This window comes from Staurois parvus, unplaced genomic scaffold, assembly GCF_062004578.1.
Source record: "Staurois parvus isolate SC_StPar_1 unplaced genomic scaffold, SC_StPar_1.0 ptg000916l, whole genome shotgun sequence".
NCBI lineage: Eukaryota > Metazoa > Chordata > Amphibia > Anura > Ranidae > Staurois > Staurois parvus.
The window spans coordinates 520,348-543,000 of record NW_028318712.1 but is presented as its reverse complement, the minus strand read 5'-3'; the positions used below and the strand labels follow the sequence as shown (position 1 = coordinate 543,000).

The 22,653-nt window shown below is 43.5% G+C and overlaps 1 protein-coding gene across 1 annotated transcript in view; it reads left to right on the top strand.

Moving 5' to 3' along the window:
* Positions 1–453: 453 nt before the first annotated feature.
* CCS (copper chaperone for superoxide dismutase) overlaps positions 454–22,653 on the top strand; it is a 40,602-nt gene continuing 18,402 nt past the window's right edge. Inside the window, exons 1-4 of the mRNA XM_089656550.1 lie at positions 454–562; positions 11,590–11,662; positions 14,992–15,129; positions 20,628–20,805. Of these exons, the coding sequence (XP_089512676.1) occupies positions 524–562; positions 11,590–11,662; positions 14,992–15,129; positions 20,628–20,805 (428 nt within the window). The 5' untranslated portion in view covers positions 454–523. The remainder of the gene's footprint in view (positions 563–11,589; positions 11,663–14,991; positions 15,130–20,627; positions 20,806–22,653) is intronic.

Sequence of the window (22,653 nt, the reverse complement as noted above, 5' to 3'; positions counted from 1 at the left end):
AAAGCTGAAAATTGGCCTGGGCAGGTAGGGGATGAAATTGTTCACTATTTGAAGTGATTAAAATTAAAAAGAATACAAGTGCCAAAATTTATTTCACTATTCAGGTGACTACACAGAGGTCAGGCACACTCAGCTCTCATTCATTGTATATAACTTTATTGATAAGTAATCTTACATGACAAGACTTGTGTAATGAACTTTGCCTCCACATTAAAACTATTCTTTTCTCTATCTCGCCTCTCCATAAGCTGAGTCTTTTTGCACAATACTTATCAGTTAAAGACCTTCTTGTTTACAAATTAGTTTCTCTGGTGTCCTAAAAAATCCGCCATTTTGGTGAAGATAACCAATAGCCGCAGACAGAGGAGACCGCTTCACCGGAGGAGACAAACTCGATTCGCCCTCTTGTGTCTGCTCTGTGTATCGCAGTTTCTGCCATGCCTAGAGGTTTAACCCCGCCTTATTTTATGACATCATTGAAGTGAAAAGTGAATTTCAAAGGTTATCAGCTAGTGAGGATAACATGATGGATCCATCGGATCACACTGGGGTGTCGTGCAAGGTATACATACTAGTTCTTTTTGTACGGCTGGTATCGGCATTGTGGAACTGCTTGTGATCTGTTCCCAGTGGTTATTCTGAGTGTGATGGCATGATAAGATAGAGATCACTATAGATAACGCAGGCGTCTCTTAATGATGTCTGCTGTTTCCATTAGATAGAGGTCTGGATGCCAGCAAGTTTATCCGTCACATGACCAGTACTGAATGTGCTGTAGATATACACAAAGGGTGTCATCAAATTCTGTTGGGGCACAGCACCAATAGGCTAGGTTTTAGATGTCCGGCTAAACTTGCCACACCTCTGAAAAGTGATCCACATTTTGGATCATAATGCCTCTTTGCCACTCAACTCCATTTTTGTCAAACAAACCCACAACTCAATGCAAGGCACATGGTTATGGGGCAGTCACGGTTCTTCCCAATTCACTTTAATGGGTCTTGTTTGGTGAGCTTGCTGCCCGCCAAGCCCAATATTTTGGATAGGTTTGAAGCATTGCGGCCAGGGCATATGTCTTGTTTGGTGAGCTTGCTGCCCACCAAGCCCAATATTTTGGATAGGTTTGAAGCATTGCGGCTAGTGAATATGAACACCCCTGGCTGCTACCATTGCTGCAGCTCAGCTTCACATTTTTAGCTTCTGCCATCCTGTAGTGTAAATGTGGAAAAAGTGTTGGTGCTTACATCCATTTCATGTAGCTGTCAGAGGCATAATGTCAGTTCCAGGAGGCGTGTCCATACCAGACACTCCTCCCTCAGTGTGCTCCCTCCCTCCTCAGGCACATGGCTGAAGAGGTTTATAGTGGTTGTGAATGGCTGAAGGTTTTTCTATTCATTATTTAAAAAAACCCCTGTGTATTGCTCCCCCCCCCTAATACTCCCCTGAGCCCCCTCTCCATCTAGCGATGTGCGTGGGAGCCTTGGCTCTCCCTGGTCTTTCTCTCCTTATTGGACAGAAGTGTAAACTCTCCAGCACCTTGAGGGAGCCAATGTCAGGAGAAGGCCAGGGGATCAGGTGTATGAATAGCCTATGGATAACGTTCCGGAGATGCAGCCCTCCTCAGATAGTGAGATCAACAAACTGGAAGAAAGCATACAGGTGGCGCAAACACCTACTGCATTATCCAAGGTTTATTAAAAGTATAAAAAGACAAGAAATATACTCACATGCTATGTTTGTGAGTATATTTCTTGTTTTTTTATACTTTTAATAAACCTTGGATAATGCACTAGGTGTTTGCGCCACCTGTATGCTTTCTTCTCTCTCCTCATTAGCTGAGACACAGCAGTGAGAGCCATTGCTGTCAATCACAGCCAGTGAGCCAATGAATAGAGGCCTGGGTCAAAGCTTATGGACTCATAGAGTGGGGCTCGGGAGCGGGCATTCATCAATGCTCCCATAGTAAGTGGCTTGCTCTTGAGGGCACTGGTCAAGGGGGAGGAGCCAGGAGTGCCAGCGGGGGACCCGAGAAGAAAAGGAACAGGGCTGCTCTGTGCAAAACCATTGCACAGAGTACGTAAGTATAACATGTTTGCCTGATTACAACCTTGCTCTTACCCCCCTACACCGGTGCCGGGCACCACGGATCCCCTGGGCCCAGCACTACCCTTGGCCACACCTTATCCTACTGATCTCAATCCATCCTGAACCTAAACACGAGAACTATAGCTGCAGGAAGTTATAACAACGAGATACGCTACTGCATGCTAGACTATCTACAATCAACCAAGCCCCCTGAGAAACTCTCCACCACTCTTGTCCGCCACTCCGCTTACCTTCCTAAAATGCCTCCTTTACTCCTCCTCCTCCTCCTCATACTCCTCTCCTCCGTTCCCAGAAGCTCCTCTCTATATCCCTCTGCTCCTCCCAAACAACTCTACATCTCACCTTCACTGCTTCCATCCCCCTACTACGGCTCTCACCACCTCCTCCTGATACTCCACTCTCCCACTGACCCAAACACCACCACTGGCAGACACACGCGCTCTTGTACATCCCGCTCCCATGCCACCTTTCTCACCCTTCTTCTCCTAACCGCTGGGGACATCTCCACGAACCCTGGTCCTCCATCGCCACGCTCACACACAAGGCACCCACTTCCACGAACTGTCGCAACCCCCACAATCTAATACATGTCCCTTTGCTCCCCAAAACCACCTTCCTGTTTTCATGTGCACTCCTGAACGCCCGATCGGTTTGCAACAAACTCACCGCCATCCACGACCTCTTTGTCTCCCGCTCCCTTCACCTCCTTGTGATCACCGAAACCTGGATCCAAGCCACTGACTCTACCTCCCCTGCGGCTCTCTCCTATGGAGGTCTCATCTGGACCCACTCACCCAGACCCTGCGGTCGAAAAGGTGGTGGGGTTGGTTTGCTCCTACCACTGCAGAGCACCTTCCAAGTCCTCCTAAACCCTCCCTCTCTATCCTTCTCCTCTTTCGAGGCCCACTGCGTCCGGCTATTCTCTCCAATCTCTCTGAGGATTGCAGTAATCTATCGGTCTCCTGGCCCCGTGTCCCGTTTTATCGGCGACTTCTCCGCCTGGCTACCCTTCTTTCTCTCCTCCGAGTTACCCACCATCATCCTCGGAGACTTCAACATCCCTATCAACAACAATAACCCAGCTACTTCCCAGTCCACCACCCACTCCGATGGGAACACCCTGGACCTTGTCTTCTCCCATCTCTGCACTCCCCACAACCTCACTAACACCCCCTTTCCTCTCTCTGATCACAACCTCATTACCTTCTCCGTCTCCTCGTCCTCAAACACCTATCCCTCCAAATGTCATACTATCACCAGCAGAGACCTCCGCAACTTGAACCCTGCCCCTTTCCACTCTGCAGCTGACCAACTTTACGACACTATCCTTCCCTTGTCCTGCCCTGACCTGGCCACTACTGTTTATAACAACTTGCTATCAGCCGTCCTAGACTTGCTAGCACCCCCAACAACACAAAGTATTAGACCCCGACCGCTACAACCCTGGCAGACTGACCATACCAAAAATCTCAAATGACGCAGTGGTGACTATGGCGCAAATCCAGATCCCAACTAGGGTTCATCCGGTATAAATCTGCCTTCCTAGCCTACACTTCCTCCCTTCACACTGCCAAGCAAGCCTACTTTATTACCCTCATTAATACCTTATCCTCCAGTCCTGGCCCGCTCTTCTCTACTTTTAACTCTCTACTTTCTCCGCCCCCATTCCCACCCAGTACCTCACTCACCGCCCACGAGATTGCTAACCACTTCAAAAACAAGATCGACGCAATGCGTAGGGACATCGCCACTACTCAGACTTCCTCCCCACCTAGCATCCCTCACACTAAAACCCCCTCAAACTCAACCCCTCCGACCTCGCCACTGCCCAGACTCCCACCCCACCTAGCATTCCTCACACTAAAACCCCCTCAACACTCCACTCCTTCGACCTCGCCACCACTGAAGAGGTCACTAAGGTCTTCTCGGAAGCCCGCCTCACCACCTGCCCCCTTGACTCTGTCCCCTCACAACTCCTACGATTACCCTCTTCCGCCATCCTATGCTCCCTCACTCACATCTATAATCTTTCCCTCTTTTCTGGCACATTCCCCTCCCCCCTGAAGCACGCATACTTAAAAAACCATCCCTAGATCCCACTGACCTGAACAACTTTAGACCCATCTCCCTGCTGCCTTTTACATCCAAACTCCTTGAGCGCTTGGTCTATAATCGCCTGAGTTCCCACCTCACTGACAACAACCTCCTTGAAACCCTACAGTCTGGCTTCCGCCCCCTACACTCCACCGAAACTGCCCTACTCAAACTCACCAATGACCTGCTAACCACCAAAGCTAATGGCTACTATTCAGTGCTCCTACTCCTCGACCTGTCTGCGGCTTTCGACACGGTTGACCACCCCCTTCTCCTCAAAAAAACTACACTCTCTTGGCGTCGGAGACTCCGCTCTCTCCTGGCTCTCTTCTTATCTATCACAGCGCTCCTTCAGCGTTACCTATAACAATACCACCTCCTCTTCACTCCCCCTCTCTGTCGGGGTCCCTCAAGGCTCTTTCCTCGGGCCCCTTCTCTTCTCCATCTACACCTCCTCCCTTGGCCAATTGATACACTCTCACGGCTTCAACTACCATCTCTACGCCGACGACACGCAAATTTATCTCTCTACTCCTCACCTCACCCCTTCAGTCTCCACCCATATCACAAGCCTACTGAGCGACATATCGGATTGGATGTCACTCCACTTCCTCAAACTAAATCTCTCCAAAACTGAGCTCCTAGTTTTCTCCCCAGCCCGTGCCCCGCCGACTTTTCCATCAAGACCAACAACTCCACCATCAGTCCCTCCCCTCAAGCCAGAGTACTAGGTGTCATCCTAGACTCCAATCTGTCCTTCCAGCCCCAAGTCCAATCGCTGACTAACTCATTTAGACTTCACCTCCGCAACATCTCCAAATTACGTCCGTTCCTAACCCCGGAAACCACTAAGCAACTCATTCACTCCCTTATTATTTCACAGCTTGACTACTGTAACTCCCTCCTCATCGGCTTACCTCACCGCAGGCTATCCCCACTTCAGTCCATCTTGAATGCTGCGGCCAGACTCATCCACCTCACAAACCGCTCCATATCCACCACCCCTCTCTGCCAATCCCTCCACTGGCTTCCGATTACCCAACGGATAAAATTCAAAATGCTAACGTACAAAGCTGTTCATAATACTGCCCCAAACTACATCACCGATCTGGTATCCAAATACCCCCCAAAACGTACTCTCCCCTCCTCAAAAGACCTCCTACTCTCTAGTTCCCTGGTCTCCCCCTCCCATGCCCGTCTCCGGGACTTCTCCAGGGCTTCCCCCATCCTCTGGAACTCCCTACCTCAATCCATCAGACTATCACCTACTCTTCTCACCTTTAGGCGCACCCTGAAAACCTATCTCTTTAGGGAAGCCTACCCCGCCCTCAGCTAATTACTGAACTCCTCCACTCTTCCTACCACTTCATCCCCCTCAGTTGTTTCCTCCTGTACCACTATCCCCTCCCTCCTAGATTGTAAGCTCCAAGGAGCAGGGCCCTTGAACCCCTCGTGTATTGAATCATATTGTTACTGTACTGTATCATGTATTGTCTCCCATTATAATGTAAAGCGCTGAGCAAACTATTGGCGCTATATAAATCCTGTATAATAATAATAATGTTTGTTATTAAAAAAAAAAAACAGAACCTTTAACCACATCCCACCGCCCTATAGAGGAAATATTGTTACAGGGCGGCAGGGGTACGCAAAATCACATTTATATACACAATTTTGTATTTCCGGGTAGGGGGCGCACGCGTCCTACCAGCACCGCCATTCATGGCCGCCAATCACCGGGTCCCGGCCGGTGATTACCAGCCGGCGCCCGGTGATTACCAAGGGTCTCCGATGGGGAGGAGGGCTGCTTTGTTTACTAACAGTCCTTCCTGTTGGTTCGGGAACACTGCTCTTGATGGCTGTGCACAACACTGATCACTGTATTGGTGTCACTGGTAATGTTAGTGACACCAAGTCAGTTCTCCCCAGTGTCAGCCCCCCCGCAGCCCCACTATAAGTCACTGATCGCTGCCATTACTAGTAAAAAAAAAAAATCCAGTATATATACTGCCATTTGTAGACGCTATAACTTTCACGTAAACCAATTAATTTACATGTATTGGGGTTTTTTTAAGCAAAGACATGTAGCAGAATACATTTTGGCCTAAATTTATGACAAAATGTGATTTTTAAAAATGTATTTTAGTGGACATGTTTAATAGCAAAAAGTCAGAAATATTTTTTTTTTCTCAAAATAGTTTTTTATAGCGCAAAAAATAAAAAACTTACAGGCGATAAAATACCAAAGAAAGAAAGCTCTATTTGTGGGGGAAAAAAGGACGTAAATTTAATTTGGGTGCAGCGTTGCATGACTGTGCAATTGTCAGTTAAAGTAACGCAGTGCCGTAACGCAAAAAATGGCCTTGCCAGGAAGGGGGGTTAATCCTCAGGAGGGCAAGTGGATAATATCACTTTAACCTTTTGATGCTAATCATGCGCAAATATGTGTATGTGGCCTCTAGGCGGCTGGCCTTTGACACCGAACAGCTGCAAATTTGTGTACCATTTGTAGCATCTGTGTCGGCATCCCACGGAAAGGTCCCACCCATTCTCTCTTGCAATCGGGAAAGTTCCCAGGGGCCCAAATATATATATATATATATATATATATATATATATATATATATATATATATATATATATATATACAGTCATGGCCGAAATTGTTGGCACCCTTGATATTTCTCCAGGAAATCATGTATTTCTCACGAAACGTATTGCATTAACACATGTTTTGCTATACACATGTTTATTCCCTTTGTGTGTATTGGGACAAAACAAAAAAAGGGAGGAAAGAAAGCAAATTCGACATAATGTCACACAAACCTCCAAAAATGGGCTGGACAAAAGTATTGGCACCCTTTCACAACTGCGGATAAATAAGAATGTTACAAGCATGTGATGCTCCTGTAAACTCACCTGGGGCAAGTAACAGGTGTGGGCAATATAGAAATCACACCTGAAAGCAGATAAAAAGGAGAGACGTTCACTTAACCTTTGCATTGTGTGTCTGTCTGTGCCACACTAAGCATGGACAACAGAAAGAGGAGACGAGAACTGTCTGAGGACCTGAGAACCAAAATTGTGGCAAAATATCAACAATCTCAAGGTTACAAGTCCATCTCCAGAGAACTAGATTTGCCTTTGTCCACAGTGCGCAACATTATCAAGAAGTTTGCAACCCATGGCACTGTAGCTAATCTCCCTGGTCGTGGACGGATGAGGAAAATTGATGAAAGATTGCAACGCAGAATAGTCCGGATGGTGGATAAGCAGCCCCAAACATGTTCCAAAGACATTCAAGCTGTCCTGCAGGCTCAGGGAGCATCAGTGTCAGCGCGAACTATCCGTCGACATTTAAATGAAATGAAACGCTATGGCAGGAGACCCAGGAGGACCCCACTGCTGACACAGAGACATAAAAAAGCAAGACTACAGTTTGCCAAAATGTACTTGAGTAAGCCAAAAGCCTTCTGGGAAAACGTCTTGTGGACAGATGAGACCAAGATAGAGCTTTTCGGTAAAGCACATCATTCTACTGTTTACCGAAAACGGAATGAGGCCTACAAAGAACAAAACACAGTACCTACGGTAAAATATGGTGGAGGTTCAATGATGTTTTGGGGTTGTTTTGCTGCCTCTGGCACTGGGTGCCTTGACTGTGTGCAAGGCATCATGAAATCTGAGGATTACCAAAGGATTTTGGGTCGCACTGTAGGGCCCAGTGTCAGAAAGCTGGGTTTGCGTCCAAGATCCTGGGTCTTCCAGCAGGACAATGACCCCAAACATACGTCAAAAAGCACTCAGAAATGGATGGCAAAGAAGCGCTGGAGAGTTCTGAAGTGGCCAGCAATGAGCCCAGATCTAAATCCCATTGAACACCTGTGGAGAGATCTTAAAATTGCTGTTGGGAAAAGGTGTCCTTCCAATAAGAGAGACCTGGAGCTGTTTGCAAAGGAAGAGTGGTCCAAAATTCCGGGTGAGAGGTGTCAGAAGCTTATTGATGGTTATAGGAAGCGACTGATTTCAGTTATGTTTTCCAAAGGGTGTGCAACCAAATATTAAGTTAAGGGTGCCAATACTTTTGTCCAGCCCATTTTTGGGGTTTTGTGTGACATTATGTCATATTTGCTTTTCTGCCTCTGTTTTATATTTGTTCCAATACATACAAAGGGAATAAACATGTGTATAGCAAAACATGTGTTAATGCAATACCTTTTTTGTGTGAAATACTTGATTTTCAGGAAAAATATCAAGGGTGCCAACAATTTCGGCCATGACTGTATATATATATATATATATATATATATAGTGTGTGTGTGTGTAGGCTTAAAGTGACACTAAAGCTTCCTTGTTTTTTGTTTAGAAAAAAAAAGTTTATACTTACCTGTTCTGTGCAGTGGTTGTGCATAGGGCAGCCCAGGTCCTCTTCTTTCTGGGTCCCTGCCGGTGCTCATGGCTCCTCCCTCTCGAATAGGGCCCCCAGGGAAAGCCATAGACACCACTCACTCTTTCCTCATCGGCTCACTGGCTGTGATTGACTGCTGCTGTCTCTGAGGAGGAAGAGTCCCCAGACAGCAGAGGCTGTCGAGATCATCGCTGGAGGGGGCTCAGGTAAGGATGGAGGAGGGGGGAGGCTTCTGCACGCAAAAGGTGCATAGAATACACAAATGTAAAAAACTTTCAGCCTTTAGACGCTTTAATTCTACTTTAAGTAGAGATTCGATTTTAATTTGTTGATGTCTGTGAGTGCATTTTGTTTGTTTAGTCTCGGTGCTTAGTTCTTGCACTGCACACCACAGTGGTGACACATCTGTTTAGATAGAACTTTCTCATCTATTCATATATATATTTGAGTACAATAATAAAGCTGTCAAAACTTTTTCAATTAATGTATAATTATAATTGTTTTATGGTGTAGACCATGGGTGGGCAATTCATTTTCCCAAGGGGCCACATGAAAAACTGGCCTGCTGTGGACGGCTGAACTTAAAGGATAAATTCACCTTCTTTAAAAAAGAAATAATAAATGCACATGTTTTTGCAGTTAAAAAAAAATGCAGAGCAGTCCACTGAGAACTACGAGCCGTCTGTAGTTTATTCATTCACAGATCTCTGTGAATAAATGACGCAGTGTGAGCAAAGCCCTGTACTACCATGCCGATTTTAAAATGTGACAGCAGCTGCAGGGGAGAAGTTAGACGGATGCTGCATAGTAACATGTTACTCAGGCGGAACTTAGCCTTTACTTCTGCTCAATATTAATTTTGGACCTGGGAAGGTCCATAAGTGTGTAAACATATAGAAAACAAACACCTGGCGCTAAGAATATTTGGTGCAATTACTCATTGCAAGTAGGTATCTTTAACCACTTTCAGTCTGGAGATGTTCACCCCCTTCCTGTCCAGGCCAATTTTCAGCTTTCAGTGCTATCACACTTTGAATGACAATTGCACGGTCATGCAACACTGTACCCATATGAATTTTTTAGCATTTTTTCGAGACAGATAAAACTTTATTTTGGTGGTATTTATTCACCACTGGGATTTTTATTTTTTTTTGCTATATAAATGAAAAAGTCCAAACATTTTGAAAAAAAAGTTTTTCTTATAAAATTTTGCAAATAAATAATATTTCTTCATAAATCTTGGCCAAAATTCAGTATTCAGCTATCTTTTTAGTAAAAAAAAATAGCCCAAATTAGTTTATAACCAAAAATTTTAATTTTTCAAAAAATTGTTTTACATTTTTATTTTTTTATATTATTATTATTATTATGTTTTATTTTTTTACATACCGTCACCCTAGCAGTACAGTGTCAGCATAGTGACACTGACTTTACTACTTGTGGGTAGGGATGAAGATTTTTTTTTTTTTTTTACACTGATTGCTTTTACACCCATTAAGGCTGTAAAAGCAATCATTTCTCCTCTCTGGCTGCATTCTTGCAGCCATTGAGAAATACTGTGAGAGCTGTGATTGGTCACAGCTTGTCACATGGTACAAGGCTGTTGTGAATAGCCTTGTACCATGTGACCTCTGTGATTATTCACAGATTTCACAAGTAGTAAGCAATGATGTCAGGAAGGGACATCTTGTTTACTACTATTCATGTGATCACTGATTGGCCAATCAGGGATAACATGAATCGGGACCTCACAGATCCCGTACAGCTAGCGGTGCCGCACGCTGCCAGGAAGCACGCAAAGGCAGTGAATGCGGTGGCCCTTTATAAACTGCCACCCGCTTTGGCACTGCTCTCACCATTTATGTACATGGGCCCGGATGGAAAGTGGTTAAGATGGACAGTCGGGGGATGGTAAAAACGGGCTGCTGAGTCACAGTTTTACCATCCATCCAAACCACAAAATAAGCGCTGGATGGCTTCATGGCTGCTCTGTTTTTGACTTGGTTGCAGAGTTTGATAAGCAGCACCGCTTGGCAAACTCGCTCTTTGATTTCAGTGGGTCTGCGGTGTAGCCATGTGCAATGCACAGGATTGCAGCGTGGCAGTGCAACATTTGTGGATTAAATCAAGAGGTGAGGAGGCAATATCACACCTCCTCACTGCCTGTCAAACACCCTCTGAAAAGCACTGTGACTGGAAGGCAAGAGCCTGAGATCAGTACAGCGGGGATTTCTGCAGATCCTGACCTAGAGTGAAGAAAAGGTGCAAGGCTCCTCAGGTTTGCAACGTGCAGGCAATAATACAGGAAGAACTTGGCCAGGTAGCAGGGCGGCAAGAGATCAATGGAGTGTCTCCTAGGCAACACTCTGCTACCCGAACCCAGCCAACTCTGTACCGTTCAGCTCCTCTGCCCTCTTATTCCAGGTCTTCCACACGGACATCTGTCAGTGTTCATCTTTGAGCTTGCCAGCTTCCCTCTTGTATTGAACTGTATTGTTGCTGTATTGTCTCCTGTTATATTGTAAAGCGCTGAGCAAACTGTTGGCGCTATATAAATCCTGTATTATAATAATAATAATAATAATCTTCCCTTTGCATGGCTGTGCAGGGAACGGGGGCGGGGGGTGTCAGGAGAAGTCTGATCTCCAATGATCAGACTTGTCCTGACCCCCCCCCCCTTTCCTGCACAGTCATGCAAAGGGAAGATTATTATTGGAGATTATTATTATTATCTAATGGTGAGCACACTAAGTTCCCAGTGTAGCTAGAAAACTGACCACGCTGTGCTCTCCTACCTAGTGTGGTCAGTTTTTAATAGGAAAAATGACTGGCAGGAACAGGGATTTCACACAAAGGAAGCAATACAAAGAGAGCAGGATACTTTTTCAAACAAGCACATGGTACAGTAGGCACATATCGGGAATATGAAATGTTGGGTTTACCTATTCTTTAACTGCTTTATGTTGATTACTTTGTGACAGCTGGAATTTGCCGTTCGGATGACTTGTAGAAAGTGTGTTGATGCAGTGAAGAGTTCTTTACAAAATGTTCAAGGTAAGTTGCAGCAAGCCTATCTTCCTCATAGCTGTGCTGAATGTTGCTGCTAAAAGTAAACCAGTGACAAACCTGGACAATGCAAGCTGAGCATGTGTTGAAAAAATGCTTAAACAGAGGTTACTTTCCATAAAAACCAGGTGTGATTAGTACATCCAGAGAATCATGCTATGATGAAGTTACACACAGAGCCAATGTTTTTGTTTATATCTAGGGATAATGAAAACCATTGTGACCAGACCAAGTTTGAGATTATGCAATGCACCAGTTTGCTCAAAAATAATATATATTTTTTTTTTTAACTTTTGATAGTTTTATTATTTTTTTAATATTCTGACTATATTTTTCACCAATCAGCTTCCAGGAAAGCAAAGAGAAATGATTGCTTCTCTCTCTACAGCAGTGGTTCTCAACCTGTGGGTCGCGACCCTTTTGGGGGTCGAACGACCCTTTCACAGGGGTCCCCTAAGACCATCAGAAAACACATTTCCGATGTGTAAAGAGCAGCTACTGTGTAGAAAGCAGCTGCTGTGTTGAAAGCAGCTACTGTGTTGAAAGCAGCAGTATTGGAGGTAACACGACACTCATGAATTATAATTACTGGGTAAATAATTTTATAGTTGGGGGTCACCACAACATGAGGAACTGTATTAAAGGGTCACAGCATTAGGAAGGTTGAGAACCACTGCTATACAGCAAACAACAGTTTAGATTATGTTTCCTACATTCCGGGAAGCATTGTCACATTTGTTAATTTCCTGATTGGTTGGCTGTTGGGTCAGAGGTCTCCCCCAGCTCTGCAAATTCAGATTCAGCGGGGTTCCTCTCTAGGTCCTGGGTCCTTAGCCTGTCTAGAAGGTTGACTCCCAGAGCTCCCTGGTGGTAATGCCCTGTCTTCCTCCCCTTCCATTTGGAAGGATAGAGTGGTTAGTGCAGCATGGTGTAAAATAAAAATCCCATGCTCGCTCAAATAAAAAAAAATGCTTTCAGCAGTGCTACAAAGTTAAAGAAATCTCTGTCATTTTTTTAGCCATACTTCTTTTCTAAAACACAGGAGTGCATTTAGCTCTGTGGGCTGGCATCACAGAGTCGCTCAAATCTCTAGAAGGATCCTGCCAATAATGTTGGGATCCACCCAGATGCATAATTGGCAGAACTATTTTTTTTCTTTGTTTTGCTAAGTTTTACTCTAAAATTATTGCCTGGAGGGTTCATGTTCCCTTTTATCAAGGTGACATGACATGCTAGCCCTAAGAATGCCTTTGTAAAGGATTAGTAAACAATGAGGGGAGTATATCTGAATACAGAGCAGCTGTGCATGGCAACCAATCAGCTTCTGTCTTTCATTTTCAAAACTTAAAGCTGTTTAAACCCCAAAACAAAAATTGACCAAATTGTATCTTACCAATTCTTAGATGCAGTGGCTACATTGGGTATCATTTTTAGGAGTTTTTTTTTCCTACCTGGTGATCCGAGCAATAAAGCTGGCCAATACACTATTGGTTTTATTTTGTTCAACCAGAGGGCTGAAACAAACAAGGTAGAAGGAGGAACTCCAATGGTTTGTCTAGCATACACAGCTCAGTTTACACTCCGGCAGACTGCCAGTGTGCCTGGATGACTGCACTCCTATGCATGCACAACTGTGACGTCATCCCAGGCAGGCCAATCAAAACGGCCAAAGACTGGCATCCGGAAGAACTCAAAGAGAAGATGCCGGTGAGGAACCTCGCAGGCACTGCACTGTTGAAGCCTAGGTGAATATTTGTCCCTTTAGTTATACTTTAGTCTGTTATTTTTCAACTTCCTTTAAAAGACCAAGCTGTCCAGAGCGTAGTTAGAGGGTTGCCACAAAACATTTAACATTGACAGGGGTGCTTACAATGTTAAAGTGATATTAAAACTTCTTTTTTTCTATTAAAATAATAAATGTCATATTTACCTGCTCTGTTTAATGGTTTTGCACAAAGCAGCTCCGATCCTCCTCTTCTCAGGTCCCCCGCCAGCACTCCTGGTGACTCCTCTTCTGCAAGAGCCCCCATAAAAAGTCACTTCTTGTGAGGGCACTCGTGTGCACTCGTTCCCGAGCCATCCTGTCTGCGTCGTTTGACACAGACAGGATGGCTTGGCCCTCGTGCTCCCTTGCCACAAGATTTGATTGACAGCAGAAGTAGCCATTGGCTCCTGCGGCTATCAATATGCCCAGAGAGGAGGGACAGAGTCGGGCGAGTCTCTGCTCTTTTGCACAGCACTGAATCGGGAATGGGCTCAGGTAAGTATAAGGAAGTAAGGGGCGGGGGTATTCTGTTTCACAGAAGGTTTTTTGCCTTAATGCATAGAATGCATTAAGTTAAAAAATACCTTTTTGGGCTTTAGAACCACTTTAATCTTTTATTCCTTTATGTAAAACCTTTATTATAAAAAATGAACTCCATCTAAATCTAGTATATCTAACACTACCTTCTCCTCAGATTGACAATCCTGCTGCACTAGGGTGGCTCCATTGCTTCACCATCCAGAATGGAGCCACCATAAGGCAGGGGTGTTACTGGCCGGATCACCAATTGAAAATAAATGGGTTAAAAAAAAAACCTTAAAAAAAGAAAATTGATGCAGCCACTACAACTAAGGATTACTAAGCTGCAATATATTACATTTTTGGTTTAACATTGCTTTTACTGAGCATGCTGAAGATGGAAGCTGATTGCTTGCCATGTACGGCTGCTTCAGATTCTGGCTGCTCCAGTTTTGATAAATTCCCCCGTTCAGTGTTTAATTAGTGAATCTTCTAATTTACATTTATCTAGATTATACAAAAGCTGGACTTTATTATTATTATTATACAGGATTTATATAGCGCCAACAGTTTGCTCAGCGCTTTACAATATAACAGGAGACAACACAGCACAATACAGTTCAATACAAGAGGGATAGGAGGGCCCTGCTCCTTGGAGCTTTACAATCTAGGAGGGAGGGGCTAGTGGTACAAAAGGTAGTAACTGTGGGGGATGGACTGGTTGGAAGAGTAGAAGATTCCATTATTAGCTGAGGGCAGGATAGGCTTCCCTGAAGAGAGAGGTTTTGAGAGATCGCCTAAAAGTGAGCAGAGTAGGCGATAGTCTGATAAATTGGGGTAGAGAGTTCCAGAGGATGGGGGAAGCTCTGGTGAAGTCCTGTAGATGAGCATGGGAGGAGGAGACAAGGGAGCTAGAGAGTAGGAGGTCTTGCGAGGAGCGGAGAGTACGGTTTGGGTGATATTTAGAGACAAGATCGGTGATGTTATCTTATTGTTTCGACTTCTTTTAATTTTCATCTATTTATATACCCAGGTGTACAGAACGTCATTGTCAACTTGGATTCTGAATCTGTCCTAGTGGATACATTATTACCAGCACTGGAAGTGCAGAACCTGATTGAGAGCTCAGGAAGGAGGGCAGTGCTGAAAGGAATGGGCAGTGTTAAATCACGTACAGTACCACTGTTTATTTTTCTCATGTTTGAAAAGGATACAAAGTTCATTTTACATGCACAGACCATTTGCACACATGGTACTCACATTATGAATGTAAACAATCACAATTAACAAGGAAGGGTTTGGTTTTTTTTTTTGTTTTTTTTTTTTTTTTTTTTTGCAAAATGTGTGTGTATCTGCTATCATTCCTCTTTAATTACGTAACCACTTGAATACTTGCCTGTATATACCCCTTGATTACTAGGCCATTTTTAAATTTTCATTGCTGTGATTGTTCGATAACAATGACTCCGTCATAAAGATAAATGCAATCAGTGAGCGCTTCAAATGATAGCAGCTATAGCACGCAAGGCAACCAAAAATATATGTGTAAGAAGTGCAGCGCTAAAAAGTGTATGCTCCAATAAAATTTGTTATACTCAGTATGCACGAAACGCATTGCTGCACGCCATGACGTCTATTTTGCACATCGGTCAGTAATTGTTTTTACTTTTTACTGCTTTTATTTACATTTGAGTTATTTTACCACGTGAATTAATAAACGCCAATTTTTTAAACTACTACACTATGGGCTACTTTTTGCTGGCTCCTTGGTGAGCCTTACATCCGTTCCAGAGCCTAAGCATCAGGAGTCTGTGACACATGGTACCACCCTAAAGATGACGCACGCCCTGATGTAGGCTGCCCAGTACCCTGTCCTTTTCCTAGAGGGAGACAACGGTTTGGCTGCTCTACACCCAGAGGAAGGAGAGTCCGCTAAGACGGCCCAGCTCGTCCATCCCATCCCATGAGGGGGACCTCTGGTTTATGTATCACATGCGTATTGAAAATACGCATCTGGTGAGTGTGCATTTTCACTATTTGTCACCAGACCACAGGATCGGGAAGTCACTAGCAACTCCTGTATAGATCACTCATCACGAACTGTCATTATTTTATTTATTTCCATTACTTTTAATATTTTCTTAATGTGGTACTTTTATTATCCATATGATTTGGAGAACATACTGAGCATAACATATTTTATTGGAGTATATACTTTTTAGCGCTGCATTTCTTATACATAATGACTCAGTCATGCAACACTTTACCCAAGTTAATTTAATATGTTTTTTTTTATTTTGAGACAGAGCCATAATAACCACTTTTTAATTTTAACTATAATAAGGAAAAACCGCCAAAACCTTTGAGGAAAAAACTCGTACCAAATTCCTTGAGGCCCTAATATGCCTAATGTTTTGTTTTGTGGCTTTAGGTTCACCTTGTTGCACTTTTGTAATGCACATACTTTGATGCACTTTTATCCTATTGTGACAAGTGGAACCGAAAAGGTGTATGTATATTTTTTTGTGGTGCAGCACATCACAATGCAGTGCATTGCCATATGTTGCATGCACTGCAGCATTTAAAAAAATAAATAAATAAATGAAGGAATATATGTGACTTTTAAGGTGATAGAAATACCCTCAGGAAAAATACTCAGATGCACACATATATAAAAGTTATCAAAATGTTATTACATTATGTAAGATCTAAAAGCACAAATAAGTGAACCCTCCCTTTAAAACCATATGATGATCATGACAGTCCTTCTAGTACAGTGAACCCTAATACACCTTCCTTAAGAGTAAACTTGTATGACAAAAAAAAATTACACAGTTAAACTCAGTAGATTTTTGGGAAGGTGATCCAATGGTAAATTCCAACACGTTTTGCCAGGTAGGCTTCTTCAGGTTTTCAAAAGAAGGGGAAACACCATACTGATTGTCCTAATATCTAGACCAACCCCGAGGAGGAGAAAAAGGAGCACATACAAGCGAGGTGAAAACAAGAAACAGCCGAGCAAGGGCATATGCAGAGATAAAGGAGCAGCCCAACGTATAGGGAGAGAAGTGTGAGGTAAACAATCCTCAATTGCCCATCTCAAATAGACGATAGAAGGTAGAAAGTTCAACAAATATATAGCACGAAAGATGGTTGAAATATAAAGTTGCCCTCCTATGGATCTACCATACAGGTTGAGTAATTGGGTTGTTAGCAGTTTGAACCATAAACATGCATCTCCATATGTCCTTGCTTCCAGCAACTCCCAGGGAGCAAGTGTAACCTTTGGTTACATATCGAGATGCGTGTTTTTGGTCCCAACTGCTGACAGCCCAACCACTCATCCTTGCATCCTTTGTGTTTTTAGATCATACATGATGTACTACAGTTTTGATTGTGTGTGTGTGTGTGTGTGTGTGTGTGTGTGTGTGTGTGTGTGTGTGTGTGTGTGTGTGTGTGTGTGTGTGTGTGTGTGTGTGTGTGTGTTTTTCCTGAGGGTATTTTTATATTTTTAACACTTTAAAAATTCCATATATTCCTTTTTTTTACTTTTTTTTTTTTTTTTTATATTCATCCTTCATTGCACAAAACGTGCATTTTCACACATTGCAGTAACGTTGTTTGCAGTGTATAGATACAGAGTATAGAGTGCAGCAGTGCAGGTGTGAGGATTATGTAATGCACAGAACAGCTTGCAGAATTCATTGGTCAGGAGTACATTTCACTTTAAAGTCATTGTAAAGGCATAAAGTTTTTGACCTTAATGTAGTCTTTGCATTAAGGTAAAAAAAAACTTCTATGTATAGCTTTCCCCGCCAGCCCTCCCTTATACTAACCCGATGTCGATCCAGAGCAGTGACTGTCACTCTCCTCACGGACAGAGAAGCAACAGCAGGAGCCATTGACACCTGTTGTTGTCAGTCAAATCCTGTGATGAGGGAGTGGGGGTAGGTGCCAAGCCTCACTGTCTGTATCTATGGACACAGGCAGCGCGGCTCAGGATTGCTCTTGCAAGCATGCCGCCATAGGAAGCAGCTTCCTATGGTGGCACACCAAATGGAGAAGGAACCCAGTGCGCAGGTGGGGAACCCTAGAAGAGGAGTAACAGTGTTGCTCTGTGCAAAACCAGCAAGTATAACATGTTTATTATTTAAAAGAAAAGAAAAAAAAATGCCCCTTACAATCACTTTAGATGTTGATGGTCAATAGTGTGTGCCCCCCTAAATGTTGGTAATAAGTAGTGTTAGTGGTGGTCAGTTGTCTTTCTTCCCTATAACATTGGTGGTCAATGTGACCCTTCAAGGTCCAGTGGAAGCAGTGTAATGTAGGATCACAGGAGTTTCCTGGTGCAGGAAGAAAGAAGAGGTTCATGGCAGAAGAGGAAGGGGCGAGCCCTTCAATGTAAACAGTAGTACTGTTTCCTCTGTGATCGTGGTGATTGGGCATCACAGCAATCACAAGGCACAGGGCCACAGTTACATCTCAATATCAGATATTTAATGGGCATAGTCAACCGTCTGTTCCTTATTTCTGGCGTGAAGCTTAAAAACAGCACTTCAAAAATCGACATCTACCTTCTTGACAACTTTTTACAATGGTTGGCAAGGAGGTGGTTAGGGTTATTATTATACAGGATTTATATGGCGCCAACAGTTTGCTCAGCGCTTTACAATATAACGGGAGACAGTACAGCAACAATACAGTTCAATACAAGAGGGTTAGGAGGGCCCTGCTCCTTTGAGCTTACAATCTAAGTTAGGATAGCAATACATGGGAAACTTGTAGGTATAAAAAAGGGTTTTGTTAAATACAATAAAAAGACATTTTTAGGCTCGTAGTGAGCAGTAGTTCTTAGAATACCACTTGAGGGTAAAACGGAGGTTGTTCTCTAATTACCAAGAAGTCCTTAAAATTGGTCTCCTATTTTCAAAAACTGCTTGCTCAGTGCTAGGATTGCATAGGCAGTTGTACTTGACACGTGTGTGACATACACCCAGATTGTATTTCCTGGCATTTGTTGTTTTCATGGGAGATGTAGGGCAGTGCTTCTTAGTACCCAACCCTCCATATGTCTTCGCAAAAGCTTACTTACAACCCCAGGTGGTCTTTAGTGTGATTTGTGATGACATCAGATGTCTGCAGTATTTGCCAAATGTCACGTAGTCAGCTAGAGACCCAATAGAAAAAATTTCCAGTGGATAGGTAATTTATTTATTATAGGAAAGCACTTTCAGCAAAACATAATCAGTTCTTTTAAGCACATCTTAGATTTTAACCTCTGTTTGGAATTCCACTGTAACCATTTGGATATCAAACATGTAGGACAAGTCATCTATGATTAAACTTTGACGCTGGGAAAAACATGTCAGGTGGGGATGAGTTTTGAACATTCACTTTAATAAAGCAGATGTTTATAGGATAAGTCCACCTTTCATAACATGTACATGTTTATTCAGGATGCAAGATGTTACTAAATCAGCAGCCCCCTCGAGCATTCGTTGTGACAGTGGGTGGGGGATCTACTTCCCGCACCTGGTGTCACAATTTAAAAAGAGCATAGGCATGCAAGGTTCTGTGAATTAAAGAACTGAAACTACCATCAAATATTGCAGCTGACGACTTATAGTTGTCGATGAACTACGAGGGAGCTGGTGAACGCTCTAATAGTGCATTGATTCTTCCTGCAATTCAGTAACTGCCAGCAGCTACACTGATAGTCTGCATTAGCCTGCCAATGCACCCACGATCTGTTAATCATGGGTGCAATGCTTTACAGGTTCCTAACAAAAACAAATAATAAATGCACAATTTTTTTACCTGCAAAAAGATGTGCATTTATTATTTTGGTGAACTTAGGCTTTTAATGCTGAATTCTGAAAAACCAAGAACAGGAGACAAGTGGAAGAGATGTGCAGGGCATTGCAGAGCATCCGTTATCCCCAGATTCTGGCTTTATGGAGTGCAGCATGTTGATTTTTTTTTTTTCCCCGTTTTTTTAGGTGAGGTGGAGAAAGTGGAGCAGATGCATTCCTTAATAGATCACAACAGTAAAATTGTGTTGTGTAGTTCACGATGGCCTGAGATGATAGTAAAAATATAATCAGTTTTGCCTAAAACGTTCTTATAATGCGTACAGTGGAGTATTCCTATCTAATTATAATCTCAAAATATTCTTTTTGTGCAACTTAAAGTCCAAACTAACTTTTTTTTTTTTTTTTTTTTTTTTTTTTTGGATAGAGGGAATAGTGCCATTAGGGATTCTTTTTAATTTCATTTTGAAGGCCAATCAAGAAATAAGGGTGCTGTTTTCTTTGACAAAGGAAGGCAAAGACTGCATAAAAAATTTCAGGTTTTGTAACCCGTCCTCAGCCCTTGCCGCCCTTCTGAAAAGTAATCCGCACTCTGTGCAGAACAGAATTGTTGCTGCTCAGACCCATTCACCTGAAATTCACTATCCTTTCTTACACTATTGAAAACAAAATATTAACTTCTGGCTGGAGCTGGGATTTATGCTTCTTTGTGTTCAGTGAATGAAGGTAATTTAAAATTCCCTCTTTGTGTGTCTTGTAGAACGTTTATGTGAATTATTTAGTATTTTTTTTATTCAGTCTGCAAAGGAAGATTGAGCTGTGCTGAAGTTATAAAATATTATAATTGCTTTCTTTGCAGAGAATCTAGGGGCAGCTGTGGCAATGATGTCGGGAGAAGGATCTGTACAAGGAGTGGTTCGTTTCCTCCAAGTATCTGAGGACACCTGTGTTATCGATGGGACAGTGGATGGCCTGAGTCCTGGCCTCCATGGACTTCATATTCATGAATTTGGGGATAATTCTGCTGGCTGTGAAAGGTATTTGGGGGAAAGGGGGTGGGTGATCATTAAGACCCAGGAACTTTTTGTCAAAAATGTATTTAAAGCCTCAGGCTGCATTCACACTAGGGCATTTCAAATCGCGGGTGGAATCGCCGCAATTCTGCCCGCAATTTGAAAACGCGTTGTGAGAATGTGAAAACGTATTCTTATGTTCAGGTGCTATTCATTTCAATAGCACCTAAAAATGCACACTGTTTTTGCTGCGATCATGGGGCATGGACATTTTGAGCAGGTTCCCACGAATTTTCTTCTGGCTCATAGCCTTTCCACTTGATGAGGTATTGCGTTTGACCACCCCTTCTTCTGCAGTCAATAATCGCCTCTACCTCTAATTCCTCTTCCCCATCAATGTCCATGGCCTCTGTGGGTCTAGACCTACGATCTGAAAAAGGATCTGGAACTGCGGGTTTCAACAGAGACACGTGGAAAACAGGGTGCATTTTAAAAGATTCGGGAACTGCTAGCTTGTATGCAACTTCATTGATCTTATGTTCTACTTGGAAAGGGCCCACGAATTTGGGTGCCAATTTCCTTGACGGGCATGCCAGTTTCAGATTGGTCGTCGCCAACCAAATGATCCCTGGGGTGTATGTCCAATTCCCCTCTTCTTCTTTTTTTGTCAAAAAATGTCTTGCTATCTCCCTGGGCTCTAGCCATTGTTTCAAGTAATTAATTTATTATTGGTCATGAAGAAATTTACGGTCTCTTGGGCCGCTGGGACTGAGTTCTCCGGGACCAGATCTGGCAGGAAAGTAGGGTGGAACCCATAGTTGGCGAAGAACGGGGATTGATTGGTGGCAGAATGGTTCGCATTATTATAGGCAAATTCTGCTATTGGCAGAAGTGTCAGCCAGTCATCGTGCAGAAATGAAGTGTAAGATGTAAGATATTGTTTGAGCGTTTGATTGGTCCGCTCAGTCTGTCCGTTAGTTTGTGGGTGATGCACCGAAGAAAAAGACAGCTTGATTTCCAAACCCTCGCATAAAGCCTTCCAGAATTTGGACGTAAACTGAACTCCCTGATCCAAAACAATATTCTTTGGCACTCCGTGAAGTCTTACTATCTCCTTAATGAAGACCTGTGCCGTTTCGGAAGCGGATGGTGTCTTTTCTAGTGGGAGGAAGTGGGCCATCTTAGAGAGACGGTCCACTACTACAAAAATCACGGTGTGATCCTGCGATGGTGGCAGTTCCATAAAATCTATGGAGATCATGCTCCAGGGCCAGTCAGGTATTGGCAAGGGTTGCAGCAGGCCCCAAGCCCTGTCTCTGGTGGGTTTATTCCGATTGCAAATAGTGCAAGTTCTAACGTACGTTTCACAATCTTTGGCCATACTTGGCCACCAAAACGTGCGTCGTGCCAATTCTAGGGTCTTGTGTATTCCAAAGTGACCCGCCAATGGATGATCATGACAATAGCCCAAAACCAGGGTCTGAGCTTCCTTGGGTACCAGGATCTGTTCCCCTCTCCACAAGAGACCTTCCCTGCTCTGTATTGAGATTCCAGGTAGATCAGGAACCCTGGTGGACGCAGCCTGTAGTTTGGACAAAAGCTCAGACTGGAGCAGTAAGAAACTATCTGCTGACAAGATGGTATCTGGTTTGGGTGTCTCTTTAGGGTCTTCAAACATCCGGGAGAGAGCATCCAGTTTCGTGTTTCTAGACCCAGGTTGATAGGTTATATGTAGATTGAACCTAGAAAAGAATAATGCCCATCTGGCCTGGCGTGGTCTGAGGTGTTTAGCTGTCTTCAGATATTCTAAATTTTTATGGTCGGTGTAGACCAAAATGGGGTGTAGGGCTCCCTCTTATAGATACCGCCACT